At 41.6% G+C, this 27,763-nt stretch overlaps 1 protein-coding gene across 7 annotated transcripts in view; it reads right to left on the bottom strand.

Annotated features, from left to right (window-relative positions):
- Positions 1–27,763, bottom strand: part of si:ch73-103b11.2 (protein outspread) — a 49,277-nt gene that overhangs the window by 15,954 nt on the left and 5,560 nt on the right. For 3 of the 7 annotated variants that reach the window (XR_006007872.1, XM_041962114.1, XM_041962116.1), the window contains exons 4-9: positions 9,706–9,857; positions 8,155–8,239; positions 3,965–4,265; positions 3,159–3,717; positions 1,717–1,858; positions 1,432–1,548 (exon numbers count right to left, since the gene is read on the bottom strand). Coding sequence is in view for 6 of the 7 variants with exons in the window: in XM_041962114.1 (XP_041818048.1) it covers positions 1,432–1,548; positions 1,717–1,858; positions 3,159–3,717; positions 3,965–4,265; positions 8,155–8,239; positions 9,706–9,857 (1,356 nt within the window). In the remaining variant the exon portion in view is untranslated. Of the gene's footprint in view, positions 1–1,431; positions 1,549–1,716; positions 1,859–3,158; positions 3,718–3,964; positions 4,266–5,250; positions 5,305–8,154; positions 8,240–9,705; positions 9,858–27,763 lie in introns of all 7 variants that reach the window. The other 4 variants (XM_041962117.1, XM_041962119.1, XM_041962115.1 and 1 more) reach the window with 3 other exon arrangements.

Here is a 27,763-nt window from a genome sequence, read left to right as displayed (position 1 = left end):
TCCACTCTCTCAGCAATACCTTGTTTTTGTTGAGCTTCATCAGGTGTGGTGTCACCGCCTGGCAGAGAGTCATTCTGATAGCTAACTGCCTTCACTTCATATGTTGACAATCTGTTTCTTTCTGATTGTCCCAGGGACATACACACGACTGTGGCAGCTTCTGTGCTGGTTATTTATAGTCATCAGTAGCGGTGGCGGCAGTGGCGTGTTCATGAATGTGTGCGTGTGTGTGTGTGTTTGAGTGGGCGGGGGTTCTGGCAGCTGCAACTCGGCCAGAGAGACCAACCACACACTGACTGGATCAGCCCTGCAGCTCTCTCTGAACAGACCTTAGATCAGTTTGTCTGACTGGCAGGAGTTAGACCTCAGGGAGACACCAGTACACCTTAAAGTGGAAATGGACAACTTTTTATCCCCCCTAGTGTTTCCAAGACTTCCTCAAAGTCAAGAAACTACCTACACCACAGGATACACTGTATCTGTGAGGTCATTCATTTAATCTATAATGAAGACACAACTGCAGATTGCAGTTCTTAGCATGTGTTGAGAAAACTAAAGGGGGGTGGTTGGTATTACTTTGTTTTTACAAACTGAAAGAAAATGTGGAACAGAAGCGTCATAACACATTTTCTGTCCGTTGATTTTCACTTGAACAAATAAACAATCTACTAACGATCGGTGACACTGTTACTTTTTGCCATAAATGGAGCCTTCATTTTCCCAAGAGATTGTATCTGGTGGCAGAATTACATGGTAAAAGTGAGGCTTGTAGGGAACCAGTCTAAATGCTGATGGTGTCATGCATGAGTAATTGAAGCTACATTTTGTCTGCTGATTTTATGACTGACTAGTGCACATTTATGAAAGGTGTTAAAAAAAGTTAAAAATAATAATAATTATTATTATTACTTCAAAAAGGTTAAAAATGGATGTCTTCCAACTGATCATGCATACACTCTGTTGCAGTCTAGATGACTAATAGGCTTAGAGTACTTCAGGGTCTTAAACTATGCTTAAATACTAATAACAATATAAAAATAACATATTATTTTCTGAGAACTGTCGTTAATTAGTGTATTGGTTATTTGCTTCCATAAAAATAGCCCTTTTTAATTTTACGTGTATTGTGGGAAAAATGTCAGCTTGCATTCTGAAAATTGCCAGAGAACATACCAGTCACACTGTGCCACGATAATAATGCCTACCAGCCATTTAAACATCTCATGAAAGAAATAAATGACAAATGTCTTTTTTGATGTTATACTGTGTGCCTGAGTGAATAGTTTGTTGAATGCTTCCCATGTCAAAAAGCTTTTTAGACATTTGGACACACACACACACACTTATTGGACCTTGAAATGATCACATAGTCCACTTTTTATGTCCCTATTCTTCGACACTTTAGAAGTACTGTCCTGTAGGAGTACTCACAGTCATTGAGGACTCTGTGACTCTGCGGTCCAGTGACTTAGCTCTTCTTAAATTAGCAAAAGTGGAGCTGGACACATCAGGGGCTGAACGGTCCTTTCCTGCATCCAGTGACATTTCCTGTAAATATAAAATTACCATGAGAAATTAGAGGTGATTCCTTACTCAACTAGGCAGCTGATGTAACCCTAACCCTAACTACATAGTACAGATGCCATTCAGTGATTTATGGTAGTTTACACCTTTTTTAGATCTAGTTGCTCAGGATTAACAAAGAGAATAGCTCACATGTTTGTTAGCCAGATAGCGTCTCTCACTGCGGCCTTGTCTCTGGATTAGCGTGGTGTTGGCAGAGGGCTCGTTGGAGCTGCTTGTGTCCATGCGCTCAACATGCTGACCCTCCTCAAATCGGCCGATGACTTGAGAACGCCTTAGAAACACAAGATGTTTTTTTTTTTTTTACAAAGATGTACTTAATACACAGCACATACAGTTCACTCAACACAGGTCTTGTCTAACAATGAGTCAAATGTCTCGTTCATTCAATTTGCAGAACAGAGGTAGTGAAACAAATTATTGATCTTAAAAAACAAAGATGCAGCACATCATTCTCTAGTGGTGGCAGAATCAGCATAAAAACAAAACCAAAGCATGACATGAAAGCAAACTTGAGCCAAAATCAATGTCCATAATGAATACAAGTAGTCTCAGTTTATTCAGTGCAGAATGCAATGCTGCCACTACTGCACAGCATTTACATACAATACCTATGTAAGAAGTTTGACCTATTAGACCCTTTCATGGACAACAATACAAGGAAGAAATAATATCCCAAAGAGAACAATCCAGACATATATCAAAGAAAAAAAGAGTAGTGTTATATGATGAGAGACTTTAGAGACACTTTAGAAGAAAAGGAAAATGAATAGAATGGTGGATTAAACAAATTGCAGAAGCAATGGCAACAAAGTCAGTGTTACCTTAAGGCACTGCACTTGATAAAGTGTGTGTATATCGTGTATGTGTGGGTGTCTGCGTGAGAAAAGAGGAGAGACCAAACTGTGTGTAAACCCACCAGTGTGCACAGTATATACAGTAAATCAAGCATTTATGAAACAGTGTATGTGTGTGCTCCCAGGCAGTGCAGAGATGAAATGACAGAAAGCAGGAATCAGCGGTGACCAGCGGGGAACAGCATTGGGACAGGGGTGGAAGGGTTGGTTGAGCATTAGATCTGAGAAGCTCTGTTCAGAAGCCCCTGGAAAAGATCGAAACAACAAAACAAACTAGCAAAGTAGCAAGAGCAAAAGGTAGAGATCCACAGACAAGAAAGTAACACATGCAATTAAACCCCCAAATCATTAATGGCAACCCATTGGTAAGCTAGGGTAGGTTGAAGTGCCTCAAGGACAGCAGCCACAGGGTGGTGCTAAAAAACTAAAATGCTGAATGCTTTAAGCAGTGCATGAGATTCACATAATAGATTACTTGGCATGCTATTTATATGTTTTAAGGCTATGCCAAGAGCAAAGAACCAGTGGCTCATTAATGATTTACAATCATGTATGGCTGCTATATTTTCACAAGTGAATCTGCATGTATGCTTCTGCTATGTGACACGGTTTTGCATTTATTTGATCCATCAGAAAGCAGGTGCAAGAAACTTGAAATGCCTCTGAGGAGTCTTTTTCGCTGTGTGCCAAGCATGAAGCTTATCCATAACCTCTCACCTGCGCTCAAGGCCAAACAGCCGAGCCACCTCCTCCCTGCCGGGACTCCGTGTCCGTGCCCGCAGCTCTTGGCGCTTTTTCTCTGAGCGGAACGCTTCCCGGTAGCTCAGTCTGCGAGCCCGTGGCACATCGGACAGCGCTGCGTACTCCCTGCCAGACCGGCCCACTCTGCCTCCTCCACCACTGAAACTACCGGTGCTTCCTCCACCACCACTGTGTCCCTCCCAGGTGGGTGTTGTGCCGCTGGGTTCAGAGTCCAGCGAGCTCTGGGAGGAGCTGATGGTGGAGTAGCTGGGGGAAACAAGTGCACCTGGAGAAGGGAGAGGATCTTGGGGGGGTTCATAAGGGGAAATTTGGGGTTCTGACTCAGAGTTGTACCTGGGACTGAGAGCTCCTAAAGAGGAGGAGGATGCTGAAGAGGACAGGGACAAGTGCTGGGGTGGCTGAGGTGGCTGAGAATGCTGTGCTGACTGTGGAGAGGGCTCCGACTTGGCCTTCTCCAGGGAAAAGTAACCACTCTCCACTCGTACCTTGCGTCCAGTGGTCATGGTGCCGCCATCTGAAACAAAGAAAGAGTTCCACTGATATTAAACACTGAAAACAGTCTGCATATGGTGTTAAATATGTCAACAGGTTAACATTACCCATGCCATGTGACTATGCCTTGTTATAGCTATTTTAGCTGCAACTAGCAACTAGCACTGTATCAAAAAGTGACCCAACTGTCCTCATCTAAGGGTGAAACGACAGCTGAAGTATATATACGGGATGACGAGGAATTTGCTTGCTGTCATCTTAGTCCTCACCGTCTTGAGTAATGTTACTGGAGTCTGGTTGGCTCTGGCTCAGCTGGCTAATACAGGAGGCACTGCGGCTGCAGGGGATGGTGGCCCTGCTCCAGCGGCTCTCCTCCTGCCACAGAGTGGCGCGGCTCATCGGGACACGCTCAGCGCTGGCAATGCTGCTGGGCAGGCAAGGGATGCTTCCTCCGCTGCTGCTGCTGGTCACCGTTACCTTGGCAGGGCCAGGCTCCTGGGAGGGGGTTTGGGTTGGAAGGAGTGGATGGGAAGAGGAAAGGATATAATGGGAGGTAAGGTCACAGAGACACTACAAAAAAGGAATATGAGAAGGGAAGAGATTAAAGAGTAATTAAATACTGAAAAGGAAATTTTCAGTTTAAATTATGGATTATTTTGACTTCTCGATGTATATGTGTTCCATAGGTCCACTCCCAACTGCAGTGGGGTCCAATCATGTACCAACCAGGATACCACTGCACCATTATATCAGGTTATCTCACTTATTCATCGCTTCCTCCAGTGAAAATGAGCTTTCTGAACAGCACTGTAGTCCACTATGGTTTTCGTTTGGAGAGGTAATGATGATAGTTGGTCAGTGGCACCATTTCACCTAATTGGTCATTTCACATTTAGTGTTTGCTTTTTCAAACTTTTTATGTGCATGTCTCTGAGAAATGACAGTGACAAAGCAAAAAAAAAAAACAACAAAAAACAGCTTTCATCATTGGTAAAATGACTAATCCCTGGGAAAGAGAGGAGGAGGAGGATGTGTGGAAAGGAGAAAGAGATTGACAGCTTGACAAAGAACAAAGAGCTCATTCATGACAAATGCACCTGCATTATTGAGGGATACAGAGAACAGAAAAAACATATTCTGTAGAGGTGGAATATACTGGGACAGAATTTCTAGGATAAATAATAGAGATCATCTTGTCCAATTAAAGACTACAAAGAACACACAAAATGAAGCTCTCGTTGTGTTCAGAGTTTTAAAAGTACAAATCAAAAGAATCGCAAGATTGATTTCAGTTCATAAAAAGAGAAAGCAAGATTTCCAAAGCAAAGCGACCCTCAAACATCATCTGTTCATCCAGTTTACTTTAATCACCACAAACATGCTGTTGGGCTAAGAATCATCCTTTCAATAACAGAGAGCGAAGCAAAAAACAGGTTTTTTTTTTCCACCCTTCACCCGGATTGATCAGGATGATCATTAATGTAATTTATTATGGTTGGAATTTCAAAGCCAGAGGGTCAAGCAGGATAAAAAAGTTTGGCCAAGCTGAACTCACTGGGTGTCCATTCATGTCTTCAGTGGAAAAACACTGGTTTGGAGTTACTCCACCCTGCCAATCACAAAAAGCCTTTGATGTTAATACTTGCTATGTAGTGTTGATTATTATCAATACAGGTCGACCCAAAAATCTCTCTAAACGATTTCATAGTTTCTGTATTATCCGAACTGGTGTTCAGTTTCTTTCTCATCTAGGCCAAATTCATGCAAATGTATAGAATAAAGCACCATTACAAGATGTTCGGTGTTTAGTTGCTTAAGAGCCAAGATAAGAATCTGAAAATAAAAACTCCTTTCAGACTTTCAGTTACAATATGAGACACAAATAAGCTGCCTGTCATATAACCTGCTTTGTGCTGAAGGTCAGGTGCTTCAACTCAGGGGCACTGCCCATAAGGCAAACATGTTCCTGTGCACAAGTATTTACAGGTTTTCAAGCACACGTCTCCAGTAACTTAAGTAAATGTCGGGGGGGCTTTCAGGTGGAAAATGTGAGGTGTAGAAAATGTCCTACCTAGAACAACTGAAGAGCCCATGAGACACTGACAGGACCTGACATTAGACAAGCAGTGAAAGCATAATCACCCTCATACATTATCAGCTCCATTATATGGCTTGGCCTTCACCACTTGTTATTTCGAGCGACACTCGTTTCACGCACACACAAGGAAAAAGACGAATTCCTGTTGTACACATTAACCAGGTTGTAGTAAATGTACTACTACTGTTGTTTAAAGCAGACATCAGTTACGTATTGAGATAAAACAGAGTATTGTTGATCAACACAGCAACAGAGAAAGCCAGACATAAATTAAGGAGGTCACATGGGACGCAGTCAAGGTCATCACTGTGTCACCACTGTGCCCCTGCAAATGAGTCTGTTAGTGTAAGCCCAGAAAGGTCCCAGTCTGATTCAGGGCACCGTCATTAGCGAAACCAAACAATGAACTTCAGACAGAGTTTTGTGAGCACTCACCACAAATTTGGCCTTGCATCAAAAAGGAGGAAGGGAAAGGGGGAAACTGTATCTCACGCTGGGTGGTCTGCACAACATTATATGATATGCCTATATTTCATCTTGTCATTGAAACCATTATTACAGTAATAAAGCTTTACCTAATCCTGCTATTTCATTTCTACCTACCAGGGAGAAATCTGACTGCACTGACATGAAGCATGCATTTTTATTCCCTATGGGGATTGTGTTTCTAATGGATGTCACATGACTGGCTTGAATGACCCTGCCTCACCTTGCTCTAAGACTGGTGAACAGAACCGTTTTTTCATTTACAGTTGCTACATTTTGTGTCTTAATATCATTTTATTTCTTTCAAGATTTATGAGAGACACATTGCTCTCCAAAGACATCGTCCTTCTGGCCCCCTCTACGGGGGAAGGTCAGCTCATGAGCAGCACTACATGGGGACTCAGCGTCCAAGTCCACCTTTGCAGACACAGACTCTGACTGTAACTCTGTAAGGGACCAGAGCTCTCGAAGAGTGGATCAGAAAATGTAGGCGCCATCACGTTAGATCCATTGTTCAGTTTCTATTGTAATGTTAAAAACAGGGAGAAATTAGATAATCTGAAATAGGGGGAAAAAACTATGACGGTATGATTAGGTTTGTTGATATATTTTCACCATTTTACAACAGATATGCCTCTGCTTCAGGTAACAAGGGATTTTAACAAATGTCCCATTCCTCATTAAACACTTTGAGCTGCTGCACGCCTCTGCACCCACACACTTGCACAAGACACAGCGGTGTTGATTTCTTAGGGAAGAAAAACAGTTTTGACCAGGCACACGTGGTTAATGTGTAAACAGGCATGACTGAGGGCAAAAGGCTGGCAGGTGAGACTGCAGCTGCTGGACATCACAATGAAACAGAGTGCACCAGCAAATTTCATAAGCGAGAGGTTCATGGTCACATTGCTGAAAGTTACTGCTGAATGTTATTTTAGCAGACAGCTGCCATCATTATCCTTGCTTGTTTGCGCAGGAATATTTTGAAATCTGTTCCACAACCATAAAACCAGAACTACATTTTTGGAAACATGATGCAAGTGCTACTTCCAGAAAGAGCTGACAAAATGTGTAAACATGTAATTCACAACACCCATGATACCATTCGATCAATGTTAACACTGTAATTCCTTAGCTCGCTTACTAATGACCACAGAAATTCATTTAGATGTGACGTGCAGTCTATTGACATGAACACATCATGTGACTCAAGAATGAAAACATCAACAGCACAAAGTGTTGATTATGTTGCTGGCAGGAAATCAATATTTCTCTCTGAGGGGAAAACAGCTGGTGTACTCAGAGTGGAATGAAAAGCCACCATTACTGCACATTTCCACAGCACATGTTGTTACAAATATGTACATAATTGTTCTTTGTTGTAGTAATGGTACAATTGCCACATGTGGGTCATTTATAATGTTCACCTTATCTCGAACACTGTTGATATAATCATATCAACATATCATGATATGGTCATATCCACCTTCAAAGGCTCACAGTGACCATGAAAGCTCACTGTGAGTCAACAGCTCATTATCTGCAATTTGGAAATACTTCAGTTAAACAAGCAGCAAGATTTTATTTCTGATATATATTTAATCACCTAAACCTAATAATGTAAAAATACTGTTCATCTGTATTCTCACTAAAGATGTAACATCACCCTCTCTACTATTATTCTCTACTATTCATCTATGCACAGGAGTCCCCTTTTTTATGTTGTTATGCAGCATTCAAGAGCCCATGCAGAAACAGTAAAAATACCACACCTACAAAAACATGAACGTCATCTGGATTTGGTTGCTTTCCACCTTGCTCAGTGTGAGCAAGTTAAAGCATTCCACTATAGCGTGTGTGAAACAGGTGTATTACCTGGTGAGTGGGTGGATCAACCTTGCGTTTTTTCTTCTGGTTCTGCTTGTTTGTCCTGGGGTACACAGTCAGAGCCTCTTGCCACCTGGGAAAAGTGAAATGGGCAAAGTGTTGTTCATAGGACACTAAATACAGATCATACAAACCCTGCACCCATGGGGGATCAATACATGACTGGGACAAAGTTCTCTGCTGCAAAATAAGCCATCATACTTGCCAGGACAAGCTTGTGACTGAATACGACTAACAGATACAAAGATACAAACACATCATAACCACAAGGTAATAATGATTTGTGTATATCCTAATTCAAAATCATTTGGAGAAATTCTAACTTGGAAGCAGTTTTACTAAAATGCTCATTCTTGGTCTTGACTGAGACTAGAATAAAATGCTGACAAGGTGTTTGTCAATGAATTTACTAATGATGAAAATAAACAAATGTTTCTACTCACTAAAACTAGTCCAAAATGTTCATGCTTTCTCTCTCTAAGAGTCTTAGTCCACTAAAAACTGGCTAAAATAGGCATGAACAGGTCAAAATATAAGTAAAACTCATGGTGTTTTGATCATAGGATTTAATCGGAAAATAACTGTCAAGATTAACGTTAATGTTTATGTACTTGTAAAATACAGGCCAATACAGAAACCACAGGCTCTTTTGTAATTAGAATAATAAAGTTAGTGACTATGGCATGACACTCAGGCATTATCAAATACTTTCCAACTCCACCCACTTTGTAAAGAGTGGAGAGTCACACTATGAACTGTCATACTGTATATAAACACGTGACGCAGTAATAAATGGATGAGTCCCCACACAGCACTGTTTTCATACTGTAACATAATGAGTCAAAAGACATTTATGAGGAGCTTAACACAACCAGGAAAAACCTACAAAATAATACATATAAATTTTAAATCCTGGTTCTAAGTTAATGGCAACTTTACGAGGGCTTATATGACTGCATGATGGCCCAGAACCAACACATGGGAGCCAGATGATAGGAGAGTGGGAGGAGTACAGTGACAGAGCAGGTAGCATAACAGAGAGTGGGCGTTGTGACTCACAGTTCCCTAAGAATAGCCATAATATGTATGCTACAGCCAGGGAGAGGGAGAGTTTGCTGCAGAAACACACTTAGAAATGTGCAGCAGTGGAAGAGATGCACAAGAGACAACCTAATAATGAGGCTTAAAGCTTGTGTATTGTGATCTGTGACCGGGCATATGAGGGTTTGTGAGCAGAGGGAGAGAGGGGCTAGAGAGGCAGGGAGAGGAAACGGTTCAAGAATGTGCACTGTCACTGCAGTGTGAATTACAAGTCTTTGAAAAGCACAGTCCAAAGGAGACAGCAGGGGGCAGAGGAGTTTTGGCAGCAGAGGTAGTTGGACACAATTATTCTCCCTTGTCTAAGTCATCTCTATCCACTCAAGCTGAAGGAGAGAGCAACTCAAACCATGCTGCCCACCTGAGACCACAGATACTTTACATCACATATGGCATATAGGCATGGCAGAATGTCTACATTCACAAGTCATTCTGTCTTACCCATTGATAATTTCTTTACACTCAGCCCGTATGAAGTGCTCTTTGTCAGGGGTCAGGATGCACAGCGAGTTCTTCTGACCCGTCCTGGACTCTCCATCGATGACGTCAGAGCACTGGTTCATATTGATTGTACCCTGGGGTAGAGTGCTGGGCTGTAGGACACAACAGAGACACATGCATAAAGTGTTAAATGTGGAAGTGAACAGACATGCCTACAGATCCCTCCACATGGTCCGTCTTCTCACACAATCCACCCCAGCATCAATCTTCATGCCAAGCTTGGCATGCCACACACAGCACAACATTCTGTGCACAAGCAAATGTTCTTGTTAGGGCTCGCTGTGATATTTTTTGTTTCTTGTGATACGTATTTGAGCATTGAAAGACAGCAATTACAGAACCGCATAGCAGATGCAGCTTTTTACTCCACTAGCTCCATTTACATAAGAAAGTATCACCCTAGCAATAATTAGGGTGATGTTTAGATGGGGAAATTAGGTAGCTGTTCACAACTCTGATGGACTCAACATGACATTATTGTATTTGGTTAATAGTTGCCACCCTATCCAGCCTTAAGTCCATAATCTACACAGTAATAATGATACACTAATGACACACTAGTTGTTAAGGAAGTTGGCTAATTGTTTGAGCAAGTTCAAAATGGGTGGTATCTAGAGTGAAGTGCATACAAAAAGACACTGAATCATGCCCATTACTAACCTGAACTAAACTGTTTTACATCAAGATTATTCACAGTCATCTTCTCCAATGTGAATATATCCCGGGTACATCCCAATTTTGGTTGTTCAGCCCCAGTATACACGGCAATGCTGTATATTGTACCACTAGACAGGGCCTGAAAGGACCTGTGAAAAGGAGTGTCTGTTCCATTTATAAACAGTCCAAGTTCATGGGTTCACTGAGCGGTTTTGAGTTTAATCTGTCTGATGCCTAGCTGTGAGGTGTAAACCCAACTATGCACGCTGACATGGTTGCCATCTGTCAGCCATAAATAACGTGACCACTGGACTTATACAATAATACTACTTTGTGTACAATGACTTGAGGTTTCACATGCAGGTTTATGTGAGTACACAGTGGCTTTGTGTGCAGGCACGGCTCATTTACAATGAATGAGACACGCTAGCTCAACTTTGAACAGATAAGATAATCTATTTATAGTCCATTGCTTTGCATTGCTCTGAGATAACGTGTTGTGCTAGAAATACAGCTGACAAAAAATTATGAATGATGCTTTTCTAAGAGCAATAGTCAGTAAAACTCTTGTGCAGATGCAATCTTAGAGAGACAGTTCCTCTGTCAAATATTTTCACACACATTAGCACAGATATTACTAGTTCATAAAAATTGACTTTTGCTTGGCCTGACCTCCAAATGACTTGTGGGAGCAATGGGAGAAGCCATGATAATCTTATGCTCACTGAGGGATTTGTATTTGTTCTATGAAGTAAATGAGTACTGCATAACTAAGCAAACTGGGCATGGGTAGCTTTTGGGCGCTACTTTCACTGCACTAAACATACGGGTAGAATTATAGACACAAAAATACCACAGTGGTTCCAAGCTGTAAGTACCAGGTGGCCACAGATGATAAATTACAGCCCATCAGCAAATCGGAATATCTAAGGAGATAGAGCTGGAAACAAAATTAAAAGGTATCACGTTCACGTTAGCTGGTGACCAAATAAATCTAAATAAAGGACCCAATTTCTGCAGCATAACCATAGCCTTTCAAGCAATTGAAGCCTATGGATGGCCTCTAATGTGGCTAGAGAAGTCAATAGTTAACAGCTTGTGGTAATCCCACCCTGAGGGCAGATGAGAAGCCCTGTTTACGTCGTCACTGACAAATGTCACTTTCAGTCTTGACTCTTTTACTGCTGTCTATGTTGTAATGAATAGCAGAGTCAAAATTTGGCACAGCAAATTAGAACAAGGAAGATAGTAGGTTGGTCTAACTAGGCTAAGAGTAAGAAAACAATTGGAAGCGGCGTGGCATGACAGGCAGCAGTAAATAGTGGTAACTTCTACAACGTCTCATGTACCCTGGTAAAACAATAGTGCCACAGAGGCAGTGACTCAGTTGGCTATTATGTTTTGGTTCAACTTCTTATGCCCGTGACTTAAAAACGTTCCATCACCAAAGGGCTCTTGACACCGAGGTGAGAGGCCGGGGCAACAGCCGGGCTTGACAGACAGACGGACAAACAGACCTTGGGACAGCTGGGCGAGGGCCTAGGCCTGCTTCAGACTGGACAGAGAGACTGGCGTCAGCTTGACCTGAGAGCCCTGTCACTCTCAGGCATGGCAAGAGGAATGAGGTTTGGGGATGGAGAGTGGGAACAATATGGGGTGAGAAAAGGGAGATTAAGTCTCAAGCTGGCGGTCAAGGAGAACAGCACTGCAGCAGGGAAAAAAGGGGTTTTGTGGACTATGACTTTGGACTGCTAGGCCATCTGTCTGAGTAAACAAATCTAGAGTGCACCACACATGTGGGCTTGTCTTTGGGCTGGAGTCAGAAGAGGATAAACAGCAAAATATTTCAAATTCTGAGAACAGTTGTACAAGCAGCTTAAGCCCCCAGTTTTTATAATCAGGGCATCGGATTCTCTTCGCCACAGAAAATAAATCAGACTGACAACAGCTCTGATTAAAAACCTATTTTCATAAAGCTGCTCACCTCTGAGAAAAAACTGAGTGCTAATATGAAGGAGGTTGTGTGAGAGTACAGTATATGTTTTGCACTGGAGCCATGGAAAGCAGCACGGGACTCCTTTCACACGTGTGCGCACTCCCTGCCCCGGCGCTGTGTCAGCTGAGCACCAATACATGCCTCTGCTGTGGGCAAGCCATTGCGGCTCTAGCCCCCAGACCCAGGCCCCCCGAACCCACACCTCTCTGTCACCTAGCCTAGACCCAGTCCCCTCTCCCGGGCCACCGCTCTCCACAATGGGCCCTTTGTGAAGCAGCACCAGTTCACACAATGTGGGATTGTCAGCCGCCACAGTCCACAGAGCCACTCCTCCCCTTAACCCTCAACAAGGAAATGACTGAGAGACAAGGGGCCCAAACAAGTGTCCTTTTGTGATCAGAGCATGGAAATTATGAAGCAAACATAAACTTATTCTAGTCCCTCAAGTTGTTCAGACAATAATATGAATACTGTCTCGATGGGAGTCATTGAGCAGAGTCTCAAGGGGAGACGAGGACAAATCAGAGAAAGATTTGGTTTCTCTAGGCCAGTCTGTGATGACTGGAGGGCATTTTCCTTCAGCATAAAATTGAATAGCAAACATCAAGTTGAAATATTGACAGTTGTTGCATCAAGTACATATATATTTAACTGATTAATCAGAAAACATAAATTCATTTAACTTTTTTTATTATTTGTTTTTAGCCAACAGGTGGAAGTGTTGCACAATTATTAAATCTTTAAAAACAAACAAAGAAAACAGCAGCTTTGACTGAGCCACATCTAAAATACAGATTATAAAATCTCCTTTTTCCACGTAATAGGAGTGAATGGAAACACTATTCCCAATTTGCACACTCAGGGAAGACAGGAAGTACAACTGATACTAAAAATTAACAGGACAGCCAAAATGCTTTCTAATCACAGATTCTTTTCAAGTTTACCATTGAACTGAAATGCAAGTCCACTGTATAGGTTAGGCCTATCGCTCTTCCCCCGACATATAGCATTCATATGTCTTCTCATCTCTCTCCAGATGTAGCATAACAACAGTGTTCATTAGAAACCAACTCTCTGTTTAGAAAAGGGTAATTAGTAAGCTGCATGCATGCATGCATGCCTTTGCACCCTTGGCTTCCTTCACTCTTGGCCATTCTGCAGCTTAGCAAAACATCCCATTCTCCCTTATGACACAGCGAGAGAAATATTTGCTTCTTTTGGCAGCTGGCTGATGGTCTAACTTTCATTTTTGGTTGTGAAGCAAATTCTCTTCCTCTGCCATCAACATTTTTGGGTTTGACAGACTCATTTCTTGTCATGGAAAGCAAGAGTGCCGTTGAACTGATTCAGTCAAGAGGAGCATGAGGGAATGAACTGGCATTTAACTATGTGACTGAGTCACACATTGCAACATCTTTTTTATTGCATTCACCTAATTTCTCATTCATTTTCTAACAGTATGAATACAGCTAAAATATTGCTCAATGACCAAGTTTGTTATGAACACCTGTAAGTTGATTAGTAACATCTGTTATTTGATATTAGGTGCCAGTTTGTCTGCCAACTTTGGTGGTGACAAATTCAAATGTTACAGCTTCACTCGTTAAGTTACATTACGCTTCTTTAGACATGTAACAGCAGGATCCTCTGTGCTTCCAAGTCCTTCACCCTGCATCCAAAGCCATGTGACTTTGATCATTAAAGACATGGAAGCCAAAAGGAAAGCTGATGAACTGGCACTACTTCACCCTGACTCATGAACATGGCCTAAAATCAGGTCTCTTCAGGGTCCAAGATCCTCTGCTCATTACCGATAACAGCAATTATGCAATAAATCTTTCCTTAGCAACTTAGGTCAACAGAGGTAAACAGACATTTTTGATACCAGTGAGCATGCCAACAACCAGCTGCGGGGAAATGTCCTCAGGTGCCAGACGGATGGAGTCACCTCTAGTCTTGCTACAGAGGAATATCAAACTGTCTCTCACTGTCTTTCCTAAGTCCACAATAATCATGCAAACAAAGATATACATAGCAATCTAGCCAGGAACCAGAGCTGACAGATTGGTCATAGACAAGATTACAATCATCACTGTCCCAGAGTCCTCACCGTCCTATAATTTTGCCACAATATTGAGACAATGTTAAGACAGTGCAATCACACATGATATTTACCTTTGCCTCAGTTATAATACCAACCCTAACCCCTGTCTGTACTTAAGACAAACATATAGCTCTATAAAAAGCCACATGGACGTGGATATCTGACATCTCTGTTGCAGGGCCAAGTACAGTCCTCCAGGCATTCTCAGATACACCTCACTCCACTGGTATGCATTCAAGACATTCAGATGTATTTTACAGCATCGGCATCAACTCTAAGCCTGGTTACACAGCAACAGCGCTGCAGTGAAGACTGCCAGAGCACTGTATTAACACAATGGTCTGAGAAGAATGAGCAACAAAACACTAAATCACCACACATTTCACACATATTTGTACCAGATATTTCAGAGAGGACTGTGGGTGGTAGCAGTACTGCTCTTATTATGGGGAATGGTGAGAGGATGTGGGTGGTTGAATGCCGTGTTAGGAGGCCAGCAGTTGACAAATGCAGAGGAGGAGGAGGAAGATGAGGCAGAGTTGGAGGATGAAGGCCATTTTCTCTGCTAGTGTGGCAGGATTCTTTTCAAATGGAGGCTTGGATTGTGCTATCGGTCAATCAGGCGCAACTGTACTGGAGTTACGTGAACCAGATGTTTCCCACTCCAGGGTAGAATGAATCAATGCATGTGTGTGGGTATCACATTAAATCATTTATCTATGAACGATCATTTTCTTATTCTACGACATACAGCACTGTAATTGAAGCCTTATAGTAGTTTGTAGTAGCAGTATAGTGTTTATGTAACGTATATAACAATAATAAAAGAAGAATTGCAACAGACAGACAGAGTGTGAGAAATCAGTCAGTCTACGTCTAGGTGGTGAAAGAGTAGATGGGCCGACTGGAGAAACAGGTGCTACGATCGAGTCGTGTCATGTTGCGTTGGCTGTTCAGACTCAGACTGTCTAAGGTGAATTATTGTGAGTGTGTGTGGTTTCCCAGACTTGGAACTTTCCTTTCTTCGCCATCCAACGCCCTCTAATATTTGTCAAAGCTGCTTCTTCCCTCTCCTGCTTCTTTCCTTGTTTTCCTTTACTCCTCATATGTGATGAAAGACACCTCGGTTATGTCTGCTTGCTCCACTATCAGTTCAGTTTTTACCGTTTAAGCTAGATTGCATAGTCGGTGCTAACTAGAGCTGAGAAGCATATAAAATTAATCAGATTTATCAACATTTTTATTTTTGCATGATGTGTGAAATGTCTAAATACTTTTTTAAACACTATCCTCAATGTTACCGAAGATCGAAACACTAGACTCTCCCATGGCAATTCACAACACTGGGATTTATTAACAGAACACTGCACCATAGTTGCTTAATTCAACAAAAACTGACACAGAATCCAGAGGGTGAATTGATTTAAGCTGCACATTTTAAGTTTTCACAAAGTAATCTTGAGCTTCCGCCCACCATTAGCATTGTACATCACAGCATTTTAAGCTCTGTGCTTCTTGCTGAAATGTACCTCTGGGGTCATTGTTAACTTCTACCTCAAAGCTTTTACAGTACATGCACAGACATATTTCTGACGTTTATGCTGATCCAAGCCATAGCGGAGCCCCAACTGTGAGTCACCAAACATTAATGAGCGATGGGACTTTTACTTTTGGAACCACAGACACCCCAAAATAACTCATCCCATTTTCCAGCTCTATACATGCACCTGCTGCAGTTTACTGGACTGCTGTAACTCCAGGTGCTGTTTGTGTTTGTTGACTAGGCATTATGTCTGGTTACGAGAGGTGGTGCCATAGGAATTGACAGAACAGTGTGTAGTTGTTCAGTCGGTCCCTGCAGCTGGGTAGCTAACGTTAGCTAGCCAGCTGTCTCTTGTTGAAACACAAACAGCAGGGGCAGATAAATTAGTGTGTGGCCTTCTTTGCACTATCTGTGCTGAAACTGACTTTGAAGTGGATACCGGTGCTCCATTGTTTAGTATTGACAGTCCATTGCTGTATTTTTTTAGTATACGTAACAATGATAGCCATGAAGGTGGTGGAGGACTTTTGTTATTCGTGCTAAACTGTCTTGTAAATGAAGCTGTAAAAAAAAAAAAAAAATCACACTATATTAATCATGTTTTAGCCATCCTGAATTTTGGAGGAAAAAAAAAAAGTATTTACAATCACAAATTGTCTTAATTTGAAATAAGCTGAAACATTACTTTTTGGCCACATCGCCAAGCCCTCAAGCTAACAAATTATTTCATGTGCACAGTAAGCGTATTTGTTGTTATTTGCCATCTTTAAATTAGATGTTGTGAAACAATTTAGATTTGTCACACATCTCAGGGAAGTAAACCATAGAGGCAAAGAGGAAAGTGGAGCTTATTTAAATCCCTTGATGGCTTGGCAGTGAATGCACAAATGCATACCACAATTAGGTCTGAACAAAAAACAATTTAAGTTCATTGCATCTGCTCTTCTTCCAAGGCCAATCATGATTACAACTGGATGTCCTGCACATTTGACTGTTTTTAATTCACAACACCATTATAAACCAGTGTTATTCTTCAAGCATCTTAATATTCGCTCAAATACAGGCCCGCTCACTCACTGACTTCTCGAGCAGTAGTGCAGCTCTTCGATCAGCTTTCTGTCTCCACTGCAAAAAAAAAAACAGTTGCTCCAAGATCACAATGTGCCAAAACAGCAGTGTCTGGATTACTGCAGCGTCCCATACAGTGCTCTGACACAGCACTTTGGAAAGTAGGCCAAGGTGAATAGGCACCCATTATATGCTGTGGCTTCTGTAAAGTCACAGGGTCCCAGTGAAAACCATTCAAATCACAAGTGGCACATGAATATCATTAAATCCTTTAATAAAAAGCTAGTTTCTGCAACTCAAGCCTACACTGTGAAGAAATTACATAAGACTTGCAGTCAGGCTTCAACTACCTCTTTGATAATGATTGCAAATCTGCCAAAGCCTTGCTAAGTCAATGCAAATTAGCCTGTCAGGCAGAAGGGAAGGGAAAATGGAGGAGGGATCGGAAAAAGTTCCTTTGGGGATTCAGCTAATACCTCAGTTTTGGAGCTAGATGTTTTTCCACAGGGCTGAAGAGTAGCTTCCTACAGGGCCAGGTCTGCTGGTTAGCAGTTAACCTGCCCAAAACAGTGCTGACAGCAGATCATTTTAGAAGCACAGAGATGATTCATCAGGTAACAAAACGAAAATTCACTTCCAGATTTCTTTGTGTCGTAGGACTGGTCAACATATGAAAACCAATTCCAATGTAATACCCAAGTTTCTGTAGTAATCCCCATGAAATACTATTGACGGATTTCTTGCTATGCTGAGGATAAATGTTGTTGTACAAAAGCATTTAGCCATTTCGTAAAAACATCAGATGTTTTGTGTTGAAACAATAACTTTTTATAAATATAACCCAGTATTCCATTAAAAAGTGTACGTTTTAACCAGACAATAATAACAATTAATAAACAAGACTATGAATATGACCAAGGATTGGTATATGACAGTTTAACAATCAGTGCTACATTCAATATTTGGTCAGTACTCAAGTATTGGTATTGAGTATTGAGGTTCAATAACAAATACAGTCACATCAGAGAAAAAATGAAGAATACAAAGCCTCAGATACAACTGAGAAGATTTCATAGACTGTATGTGTATTATTTTGTGCACTACTGTTTTGAGGCCTCAATTCTGGCCATTACATCTTTGAAATGAGTAATCAAATTTGGACGTGAGGGTGGAGCTCACATGGATATGCATTGCTACTCCTCTATCCTGATGGATCTGACTGAGAACACAAGGACAAGTCGTGGTAGTGTCCATAATTTACAAAATGAACATCGTGCTGTGTTGAAGAAGACTTTACACTAGTGACTGAGACCATAAACTCATTAGCAAAATGTATAAAGAGGAAATAAATCAAGTGAAGAGTAGGGTCATTTTCTGATATGCTTACAAAAGTTTGATCTCTTTTTGCAACCAGCGGAGTGGCCCCCTGCTGGCCAGCAGAAAGAAAGCACATTTAAGGCACTTCCACATTGACTTCACTTCTCCGTTTATTAAACTGCCTATGCAGGATTTACAGTATGTACTCTGGCTCGGCTATGGTAATATGTTAGCATCAGATAATCAGCTTGTCAAAGATGTGTAAGTACTGGTTGAACAAACTATGTAGCTATGTGCAAGAACAGCTCAAAGGTGATGAAGACAGACGAGATGGCTTGGTTGTTTTTTAGTTGTGACTCATCTGTTGATATCTGGAAAAGCTCCCAGATATCTTGCCCTTTTAGTCTTGTCCTCTTCTGTGTTTATTCATGATATATGTAATAAAATGTAGTTTATGCCAATCTGTTTGATATTGTATTACATATCAATCCGTTCTCAGATTTATTTCATGCAGTAGTTAATATTTCAAAAGGACTCCAGTTTATTTAAGTAGAGAGGGCATTTTTTGCTGCTTTCTCTTTAAAGCCAAGAAAAAGCACAGGAGAAAGCACTAAGCTGATTAGGTGCTGAGGCTGGAGGCAGTCCAGTCCATGGCTGATGGAAATGGGAATTTTGGGCCAGGTCCTGAGGAAGCTGGAGTGGGTTATTAAAGTGCGAGTGGTTCACCCAACAACAATCAGCAACAAGCCAAAAAATTCTTAAGTTGCAGGTTATGTGGATTTTACAAGCAAGACCTACAGATGAAATAAGCCCCAGAAATTATAGTAGGAGCTACTTCTACTGGGACATATTTTCACATGCATGTGAAATACTTCTATGTCTGATATAAATCATCTAAATATGTCACCCATGACATTTATATTTTACCCTTGCTATTGTATTCATGTGAGACACTGCCAGACCCAATTCCAAGGCTGCACTTTCTTTCTAAAAATACAAGCCCTGATCTTAACAGGTGTTTGGACTGGAAGGTCGCCAAGCTGAGGTGAAAGGTTAAAGGTCATCAAATACACCTGCACCTGTTGCAACTCTGAAAGACGTTTAACTGCAGCTGTGGCTGCTGCGAGCCATCACAAGGCAGCAGTGTATTAGACACCCAGTCTCGAGCCAGTTTAACTGGACTTCATCCAACTGCAGTGAAGTAACTAATCAACTCTGCCATCCATCCCCACAACCTAAACCCCACACAGATTTAGAGCCTAAGCATGTGGCCATATCTCAATGACAAACATTAGGTCAATATACTGGTAGGCTTCAGGAGTGTGTGTATCTGTGGGTAACTCACAATAGCAGTATTTTCACTTTCCACACTGGAATTGCCTCTTAGTGTCCCTACACCCCCACCACCACACATGCAGACACCTACCCACCTACCCCACTGTTTTATTAGTGCCTGTCTCAGAGCTGGCTAACCCCCCCACCCTGATGCTTTAAATGAAACCTTTTGTCAGTGTCCTGGTCTAGTGTTTAGAACAAACTGAGCGAGCAGTTCGTCAGGCCGTGTTTGGCTTTATAGACAAGGGAGGGTTTAGGGGAGAGAAGTTACACAATACTGCTGGCTGCTCTCTCCAACACAAATGATTTATTGGCCAGTGAGAACTGGAATGAAAGAGAGATACAAGAGAGTGGCAGAATAAGAGAAAGTGAGGAGGTAAAAGGAAGGGAAAGTGAATCGGACTGAGTAATGGGAAAGTAAAAGTGAGGACCATGCAAGTGAGAGTGGACATTGGTTTAGCCAAAGCCTCCTGGAGCCGGCCTTTCTTTGGATAATGAATAGCTGGAAATCATTAAAAAGAACAAGAAAATGAAGGAGAGTAAAAAGAGAAGGATGGTAAAAGACATCCTGAAAAAAGGAGCCTTTTAAGGATTCCTTACCATGGGCCATCAAGCATTTGGCTCGACCCAACATGGCAATCATATTCACCAAGAAAAAAATTAAAAGAGAGCCCAACTTCTCCATCAACTGGAATCCCACATCAATGGAAAACCGATACCTTATGAGAAACCATTTGCTACAAGCAATATGGTACTATTTTACTCAAAGTGCTGATAGACCTAGTGCCCTGTGTTAAATGATCCTGTCCACAGGCTCGCGCAACAGTGAACACTAATATAATAATAGACCAGGGGTTGTCTCCCTCTAGCTTACAGCCTACATTAGTTGAATCTTAGAGCCTTATAAGTAGAGATTATGTTGTGCAAGGTACAAAAGTTCTCATTTTTGATATGTTAAGAGAAGACAAAAGCCTACTTATTGAGGTGAGATGTTTTCCAAACTGTCTTGGTCTGACCTGCACCAATTTGTCTACGCATTTCCAGGTCAATACATGTCAATGGGAGCTCTTTCTGCTCGTCCAATGAAAGAGGGACAGTTTAGTCCCCTTTTCTGTGTGTTCTGAGTGTGCATACTGGAGAACAATGCTGTTTTATTGACTGTAATTTGAATTTAATAAGTGTAATTTGACAGCCATTATTTTTAGACTCATTAGGCCTTTTGGCTATGGAACACAAACACACACGCACACAAACACAATAAATGACGAATGGGGGTGGGGGTGGGGTTGGTGTTGTCACTGAGAAATCATGGAAATGTCTTCTTGTCCTTCACATTTGAAACTTGAGAGTTCAGAACAAGCACAAAACCACAATTAATTTTGGTTTAAAATCAGCTTGGAGCATGTTTCCTGGTCGTTCTCTGTGTGTCTGTACACTAATAAAAGTCACAGCTTTAAATTACACTTTAAAGACAATGAAAGTGACCAAAGTGGTGCCATGTAGAGAAGTGCCTCATAGTCAGGCCAAGCTCAAGAGTTTAATGTTTAAAGACCAGGTCCTGAGCCAGGCAGGGTCACTGTACTTCTGACTACAGAAATGGAAGAATTCCAACAGTGAACAAGTGAAGATTTTTATCTTAGCCACATCCGGGATGATGTGGTGACTTAAGCTAAGGCAAAAAGCAAAAAACTAAAGAGCACAGATAAGAAGACATTGGGAAGTCAGGCCAAAAGGCCAGTAGAGAGCCAGACTGGTCATTTATCAAGTGAAAATACAACCTTGGCCATATTCCATTAGACTTTTTACTAGTTTCATCTTAATCATACTCTCCTGGTAACAGTAAACGCAATTCTCCTTAGAAAGCAGAGCATGCAGTTGGACAGTAGACATACTGGGTCACTTGGAGGACAAAAGGCCCTTGATAAGTGATCAATGTGAGCTGATGAAGAATCAGCCTAAGCATGAATGTACAAGCACTTCTCAGACTACCAAATTGCTTCTGGTCTGAATTTTCTATGTGTTGTGTGGTGTGTCAGGTCAGCTATCATGGGGTCAAATTCAGAGTAAGGTAGATTCCTTGGCTTGGATCTGACCGGGAGACTGCGGCTGAACTGCTGTACATGGTGCTCGGTTTTGGTAGACAAGACCTTCTCAAGTTGCCTTGACAAATAGAAAGAGAAGCTAAATATCGTCCTGTCTGAAGTTACAAGGCTACAAATAACAAGCCATCATGTTCTCTGATGACACTTCCGCATTATGGGCGCAACATGCAGTATATTCATGCTGCCACTTTATCTTTAGTGTACTAATACAGTTTCAACATATGCTGTCATAATAATACAAATAATATACCTGCAGTGTGGAACTTTTGTTCGTTGTTGGTTTGCTTCTGACACTATAGGCTCCTCCATGCTCCCAGCTGCTGTAACCTACTACGTCATTACGTTTTGTCCCCATCAGCTATAGAAAACCAATCATTGCTGACGTAAAACACACCACTACTGGTGTTCAAGCATGAGGATGTCACCACAGACACCAGGTTTAAAAACCCCAGCATACTGCGAAGTGCATGGAGATTTACCTAGCAGTGATAGGCCCAGTCAGCATTGTGTGAACTTGTTTGGCAAGGGTTTGAATGTACTGGTAGTTAATTCATATGTAGAAGTCCCACACAACAGTTTTAAGTTATGGAGCACACATACAGTTTGAACAAGCGGTTTGGTTTGTTTGACCTAAACATTTACAATGATTTCATTTCACAAAAACAGTGTTTGTGGGGAAAGCTGGTGAGGGTTCTTGTATTCGTTGCTGTACTTTTCACTCCGACAGGTTGGTCATAACACCTGCACAGCGGTTGCTAAAACTGGAGATGATAATGCCCTTTGTGTTGCACTCGCACTGAAGTTCATTGTGGTCAGCCTCCCCTGGCCACCAGCAGACATGGCAGTGACTAGGTCAGCAGTCCATAGGGAATTGGAAATTCCAAACTGGGATAAAGCAGTGACAAGAATCCACAAAAATTCCCAAATTCTGTAAATGAAAACAAAAACAAGGGAATGCTCTATATAAATACACTACACTGGGCGTCAGCTTCAGGATGTGGGGTTGCTATTAGGTTGAGTGGCAGTTACAGTATTGTAGACCCTGATGATTACAAGCTGTGTGAATGGCTGTTCCCATGGTTTTGTGGCTTTGTGCAATGGGAACAGTGACCCCACTGTAATCCATGGCTGTTTACATTCCAGAAGATCAGTTCCTACTGGAACCATGGGGAAGGAAGGGCAGGGGTTAAAGGAGACTCTCACGCATGATATCTCTACAAAACCAACATACGCCTCACCCAGGACCCACACTTAGTAAACAATCCACAGTGAACCAGTACAGAGGCTTTACACTGACTTATCAACATGAGTTGTGACCAACATAGGATTTATTTTTTACCCTTTTCCCTATAAATTACGTGCCTCTCTACAATCTGCCTTTCAATCCTAAATCATTCATCTTTTCATATCTCCATCTTGTATTGTAACACAAACTTGTGTACCCCAGGCAGTCCTTACTCCCCTCTCCACTCTGTTTCCCATGGCTTGCTGTGAGTGGAAGACTAGAGCTCTCCCTATAAGTATCCCTAATTTGATGGGGTGGGGTGGTCAGCCTCCACTTATTCCCTGCACAGAGTGCCTGGAGGCAACAACACAGCACAGAGGCCCTGCCCACTCATCCATCCCCTAGAAAGCTCTCCTCATTCCCAAACCAACACAAGACAAAAGCTCCTCAAAATTGGTTAAAAATAGCCCTCAATTTCATGTTTCACAGGGCTAGAACAGGAAGATGGTTTATGCATGTTTCAGCATGTCAAAAGGTCTTACAAGTCTGCGGGCAAACACTTGCTGAGGTTGTATATGGTTCTGTCTGGAAGATTCAGGAGAGAGGCAGCAGAATGACGTGCTTCAAGTTAAAAGAATGCAAAAATGTGTGGGAAATGGAGAGAAGTTTGTCAAAACTCTCTCAGGTCTTGGACACTGCTATGGGGCAGGGGTCCACTATGTGAATTCCAGTAAACACAGGAAATTAATTGAGCTACGATGAAACGAGAATGACTTCAACAACTGAAACGTCATGAGAACATCATGTTCTCCTTGGAACAACAAGAGATATGGCTGTGATACACAGTCAACTGCAGGCAGTCTAATAAAATGCAATGCAATTCAAGTGTCTCTGAATGGGCCTCATGTGCAATGCAACTCAATAGGTAGCCTTATTTTATTTGCAGATATACTGTGCATGCTCAGTCTGCACTAAAATACATTGACACACACTGACAAGCGGTCTTCTTTCCCGGCAATGGCCCCAAAAGAAATGAGGAACTATTGTATGCAATCCACCATCAACAGTAATTAGTTTCAATACAAAAGTCTTCTTAATCTAAGTATGCAAAAAATGAGACTATGATTCAGTGTGAGCTCAGAGACCACAACAGAGACATTGCAAAGGAAAGAAACATTTGAATCCTAGATCATATGAGGAGGGGAGTGACTTTGTGTGTGTGTGTGAGTGCATCAGTAAGAATAGGCTACAATTAGGTTAACGCATGGTCAAGGGGAGTTAGGTGTTGTATGGGGTATTTAGGACCACATAGCAAAGTAGTTATTATAGTGTGGGTGTTGATCATTTTAACTCGCACTGATGTCATCAAAGTGGCTTTGTGGAGCTGGAGGGTTCTTTACACCCACATACTTGCTCTCACCACGAGGTGTTAATGGATTTTTTTGTGTGTATGTGTGTTTCTCACATCTCTTAAACAGCTTGAACAGCTTAGGGTGGCCTGTGTTCATGTTGTTCATTCTTCTTTTCTTTACCTCTAATTGATTTAAGGACCACTTTCTCTCAACTGTGTTAACTCAACGACTGCTATAGCTGAAGTCAGTTTAAAACTGAGGTTTCTCAAACCTTGTGACACCTGTTTATGGCATGGCCTCTGCAGTCAAGCGCCCTCAGTCCCAGGTGCATTCACGGACGCAGAAACATGTGCAGCTCAGCACAAACTTTAACTCTGTCCGATCCAGCCTTGCACAATTGTTTCGATGCTGTGTCTGGCGTTTTTTTCTACAGCTACTGTAGAAAGGCTTGCTCGCCATATGACTGAGCCTAGAGACAGCTTCAGCCCACACTCGTGCTTTGCTTCCAGAGTGTTCTGTCCTGTGTCCATACAGTCAGGACAGAGACAGCCAGAGCTCTTCACAAAACAGAGAATAACTGTCCCATGTAACACATGCCATGGTCAACTGTTGCTGCACAAAGGGACAAAACATGTTGCCTTAGCAACGCTCTGCTGAAATAACTACATTGGGTAGGCCTGGGAAAATCTAGCTTGTGCTTTCAGCAAATACTGGAGACCGAATTGATGGTGGACATTGTGAGTAAACGTATCTTATTTCCATATTCACAGCTAATAAAATGTACAGTGCTAAAATGCAATTTACCATCTTAGTTACAACACATTTCAACTCCCTTTTTTGGAGACCAATGTCAAGATCAATCCACGAACATATCAGCCTTGAATGGTAGCACATGTTCTATGTAGGCCAACATATCCATCCTTCCACTCAGAACACATCTTCCTCTTACTGCAGCTACATTTTCTTATTTTTACCACTTGTCTCTTGCACATAAGGGCTCTTCATAGACACTTCTGCTCTAAGCATAAAATAATGGCAGTGATGTGCAGTGCTGGGTGTTCACTGTAGGTGGGCAACCCCAAATCAATGGCTCTCCCAGGCCTTTACTAACCCATTCCTTTCCCCCCAAAGCTGTGCCACATCCTGAAGGTTGGGACCGCAGCCCATCTGGGTTTGGTTAGAGCCAAAGACACAAGACCCATAAAAGTAGGCCGAGAGGAAAACAGAGGGGCACCTCCTCATCTACAACCCCAACCAGTGCTCTAAGATGGGGGCTCTGATGTGGTCGGGAGCACGTTATACTGGCGAAAAGCTGGCAGTCTTTAGATTTGACCTGATGTCATTCACCATACAGCATTTAAACTGATCTTAATGTCTTGTATTTAATGTTGATTGTAGCCATCTGAAGCATCTTGCACTCAACAGTTTAACTGCATGTAACATGCATACAAGACATACTTGTGTATCAAATTTCAAACCCCTATCAACCAGTATGGGCAATTAACCCACTGCACATCAATGGTGCAATAAAGTTTAGATTATAATTTTGGCATCACTGCACAGAAATGAAATGTTGCAATAATGGCAAAGCTGAGATCACTTACAAAAGACAAAACAATAACAGGAAGCACAGTAAACCAACCACTTGCCTTTGATCATTGGTATGAAATAGAAATCAGTCACACACTCAAATTGCTCTGGTGTTATTAATTATTGTAGCTTCACGAAATATTTCGACAACAAAACACATTTTCCATCACGACTTTTACTGTCTATAAAAAAGTGAAAAAGGAATTAACTGCTATTTATGAAATCATTTAATGCCACTCACAGACAACATTAAACTGTCCAAATACTAATGTTTCTGCTCACAAAAAGCGAGTGCCAGATATCTATGCCAAGATTGTGCAGCTGTTTAGTCAAAACAAACCAATTATTTGAATGCGTTTGGTTTGAAAAGTAGATTCTATATTTAATGTCACTTGATATTTCCAGCTCCAGACCCTTGCTACCTCCCCCTCCTTTTGATCATACATTCAGAGAAGAGATGAAAAGAAGACGAGTGACATCCAGAGAGGCCGATGAATGGATGGAGGACATCCGCCTCTTTCCATTGTCTTCCAGTGAACACATCATCTGTCCTTATGGCATCATTATTCTCAACCAGTGCCTCACAAATACAAATTATTGGCTCTGGTTAAAGAAGACATTAAGTGCAGTATTTTCTGCCATGTTTAGGATCATGTTGTTTTTTTTTAAAGGCCTCTCTGCCTCTACATGTACCAGATTTCTAGGGGGAATGAAATGACCCTATAGAACCCACAGAAAAGAAAATAAATCCATACAGCATTGTAGCTCCTGCTGGTTCTATTACATAAAACCTCTCAGCATCTCTCTCCTCTGCCAAAGAATGACACATACAGTATGAAAGGGTCAAAAGCAACAAAGCAAGTGCTGTTTCAACTACCTCTGCTTTCACCTCATTTCAAGCACATCCCACATTTAGAAAAAAAAAAAAAGTACTGCTTTGGGTCAATCAATATTCAGCGTGGCCACGTGTTGCAGTATAATACAGCCAAAAAAAAAAAGATAATAGCCACAAGCTACAAGCCAATAGCCACAAGCGACCAGCGAAAACATGAACTCAGGTGGAGAGACAGTCGTCTACATATTATTCTATAATGATTGTATAGATAGCCAACCAGTGGCACCAATAAAGATCACTAAAAACATTAGTCTTCCTGGTGTTGAGTGGTTTTTCCAGTTTTTCTTTCAGAACAGGAACTTACCACAGGACTCTTGCATAAAACAAACACACACAGCTTGACACATCAATACCATGTGGCGTCACTCCTGTCATTCCTATTAACAGCACTGTTCTAGTCAGCTTAGTGTTCAACATGTTCACAAAATCCGCAAGAGAGCACTGGTGCTAACTGTGGCGACTGCCTGGTAATGTGGTAGTGAGCCCATCACACCCTGCAGCTGTTTCCAAAATGCTACTAAAAAATAACTACAATTCAGCCTAAACTATCAAACACTTGCAATGTTTAAAGTCTGTAAATTAATTCTTCTCTTTAATTCAACATCCTCATTGGAAAAGGGAGCAACTCATTTTCTAAATGGAAATGAAAAAGAATAAAACCCAGCCTATCTGCTCGTCAAAATTACTTAACTAGCCACTTCTTAGCCACCTATTTTTAATTGAGAAGAGAGCCGGTCTTGCATTTGGGACACACTATAATAAAAAAAAAAAAAAGACAATTTCTCCAGTTCTCTGTTTCATTGTATTTCAGTAA

This window comes from Chelmon rostratus, chromosome 21 (assembly GCF_017976325.1).
Source record: "Chelmon rostratus isolate fCheRos1 chromosome 21, fCheRos1.pri, whole genome shotgun sequence".
Taxonomy (NCBI): domain Eukaryota; kingdom Metazoa; phylum Chordata; class Actinopteri; order Chaetodontiformes; family Chaetodontidae; genus Chelmon; species Chelmon rostratus.
This window is presented reverse-complemented; position numbering and strand designations above follow the sequence as displayed.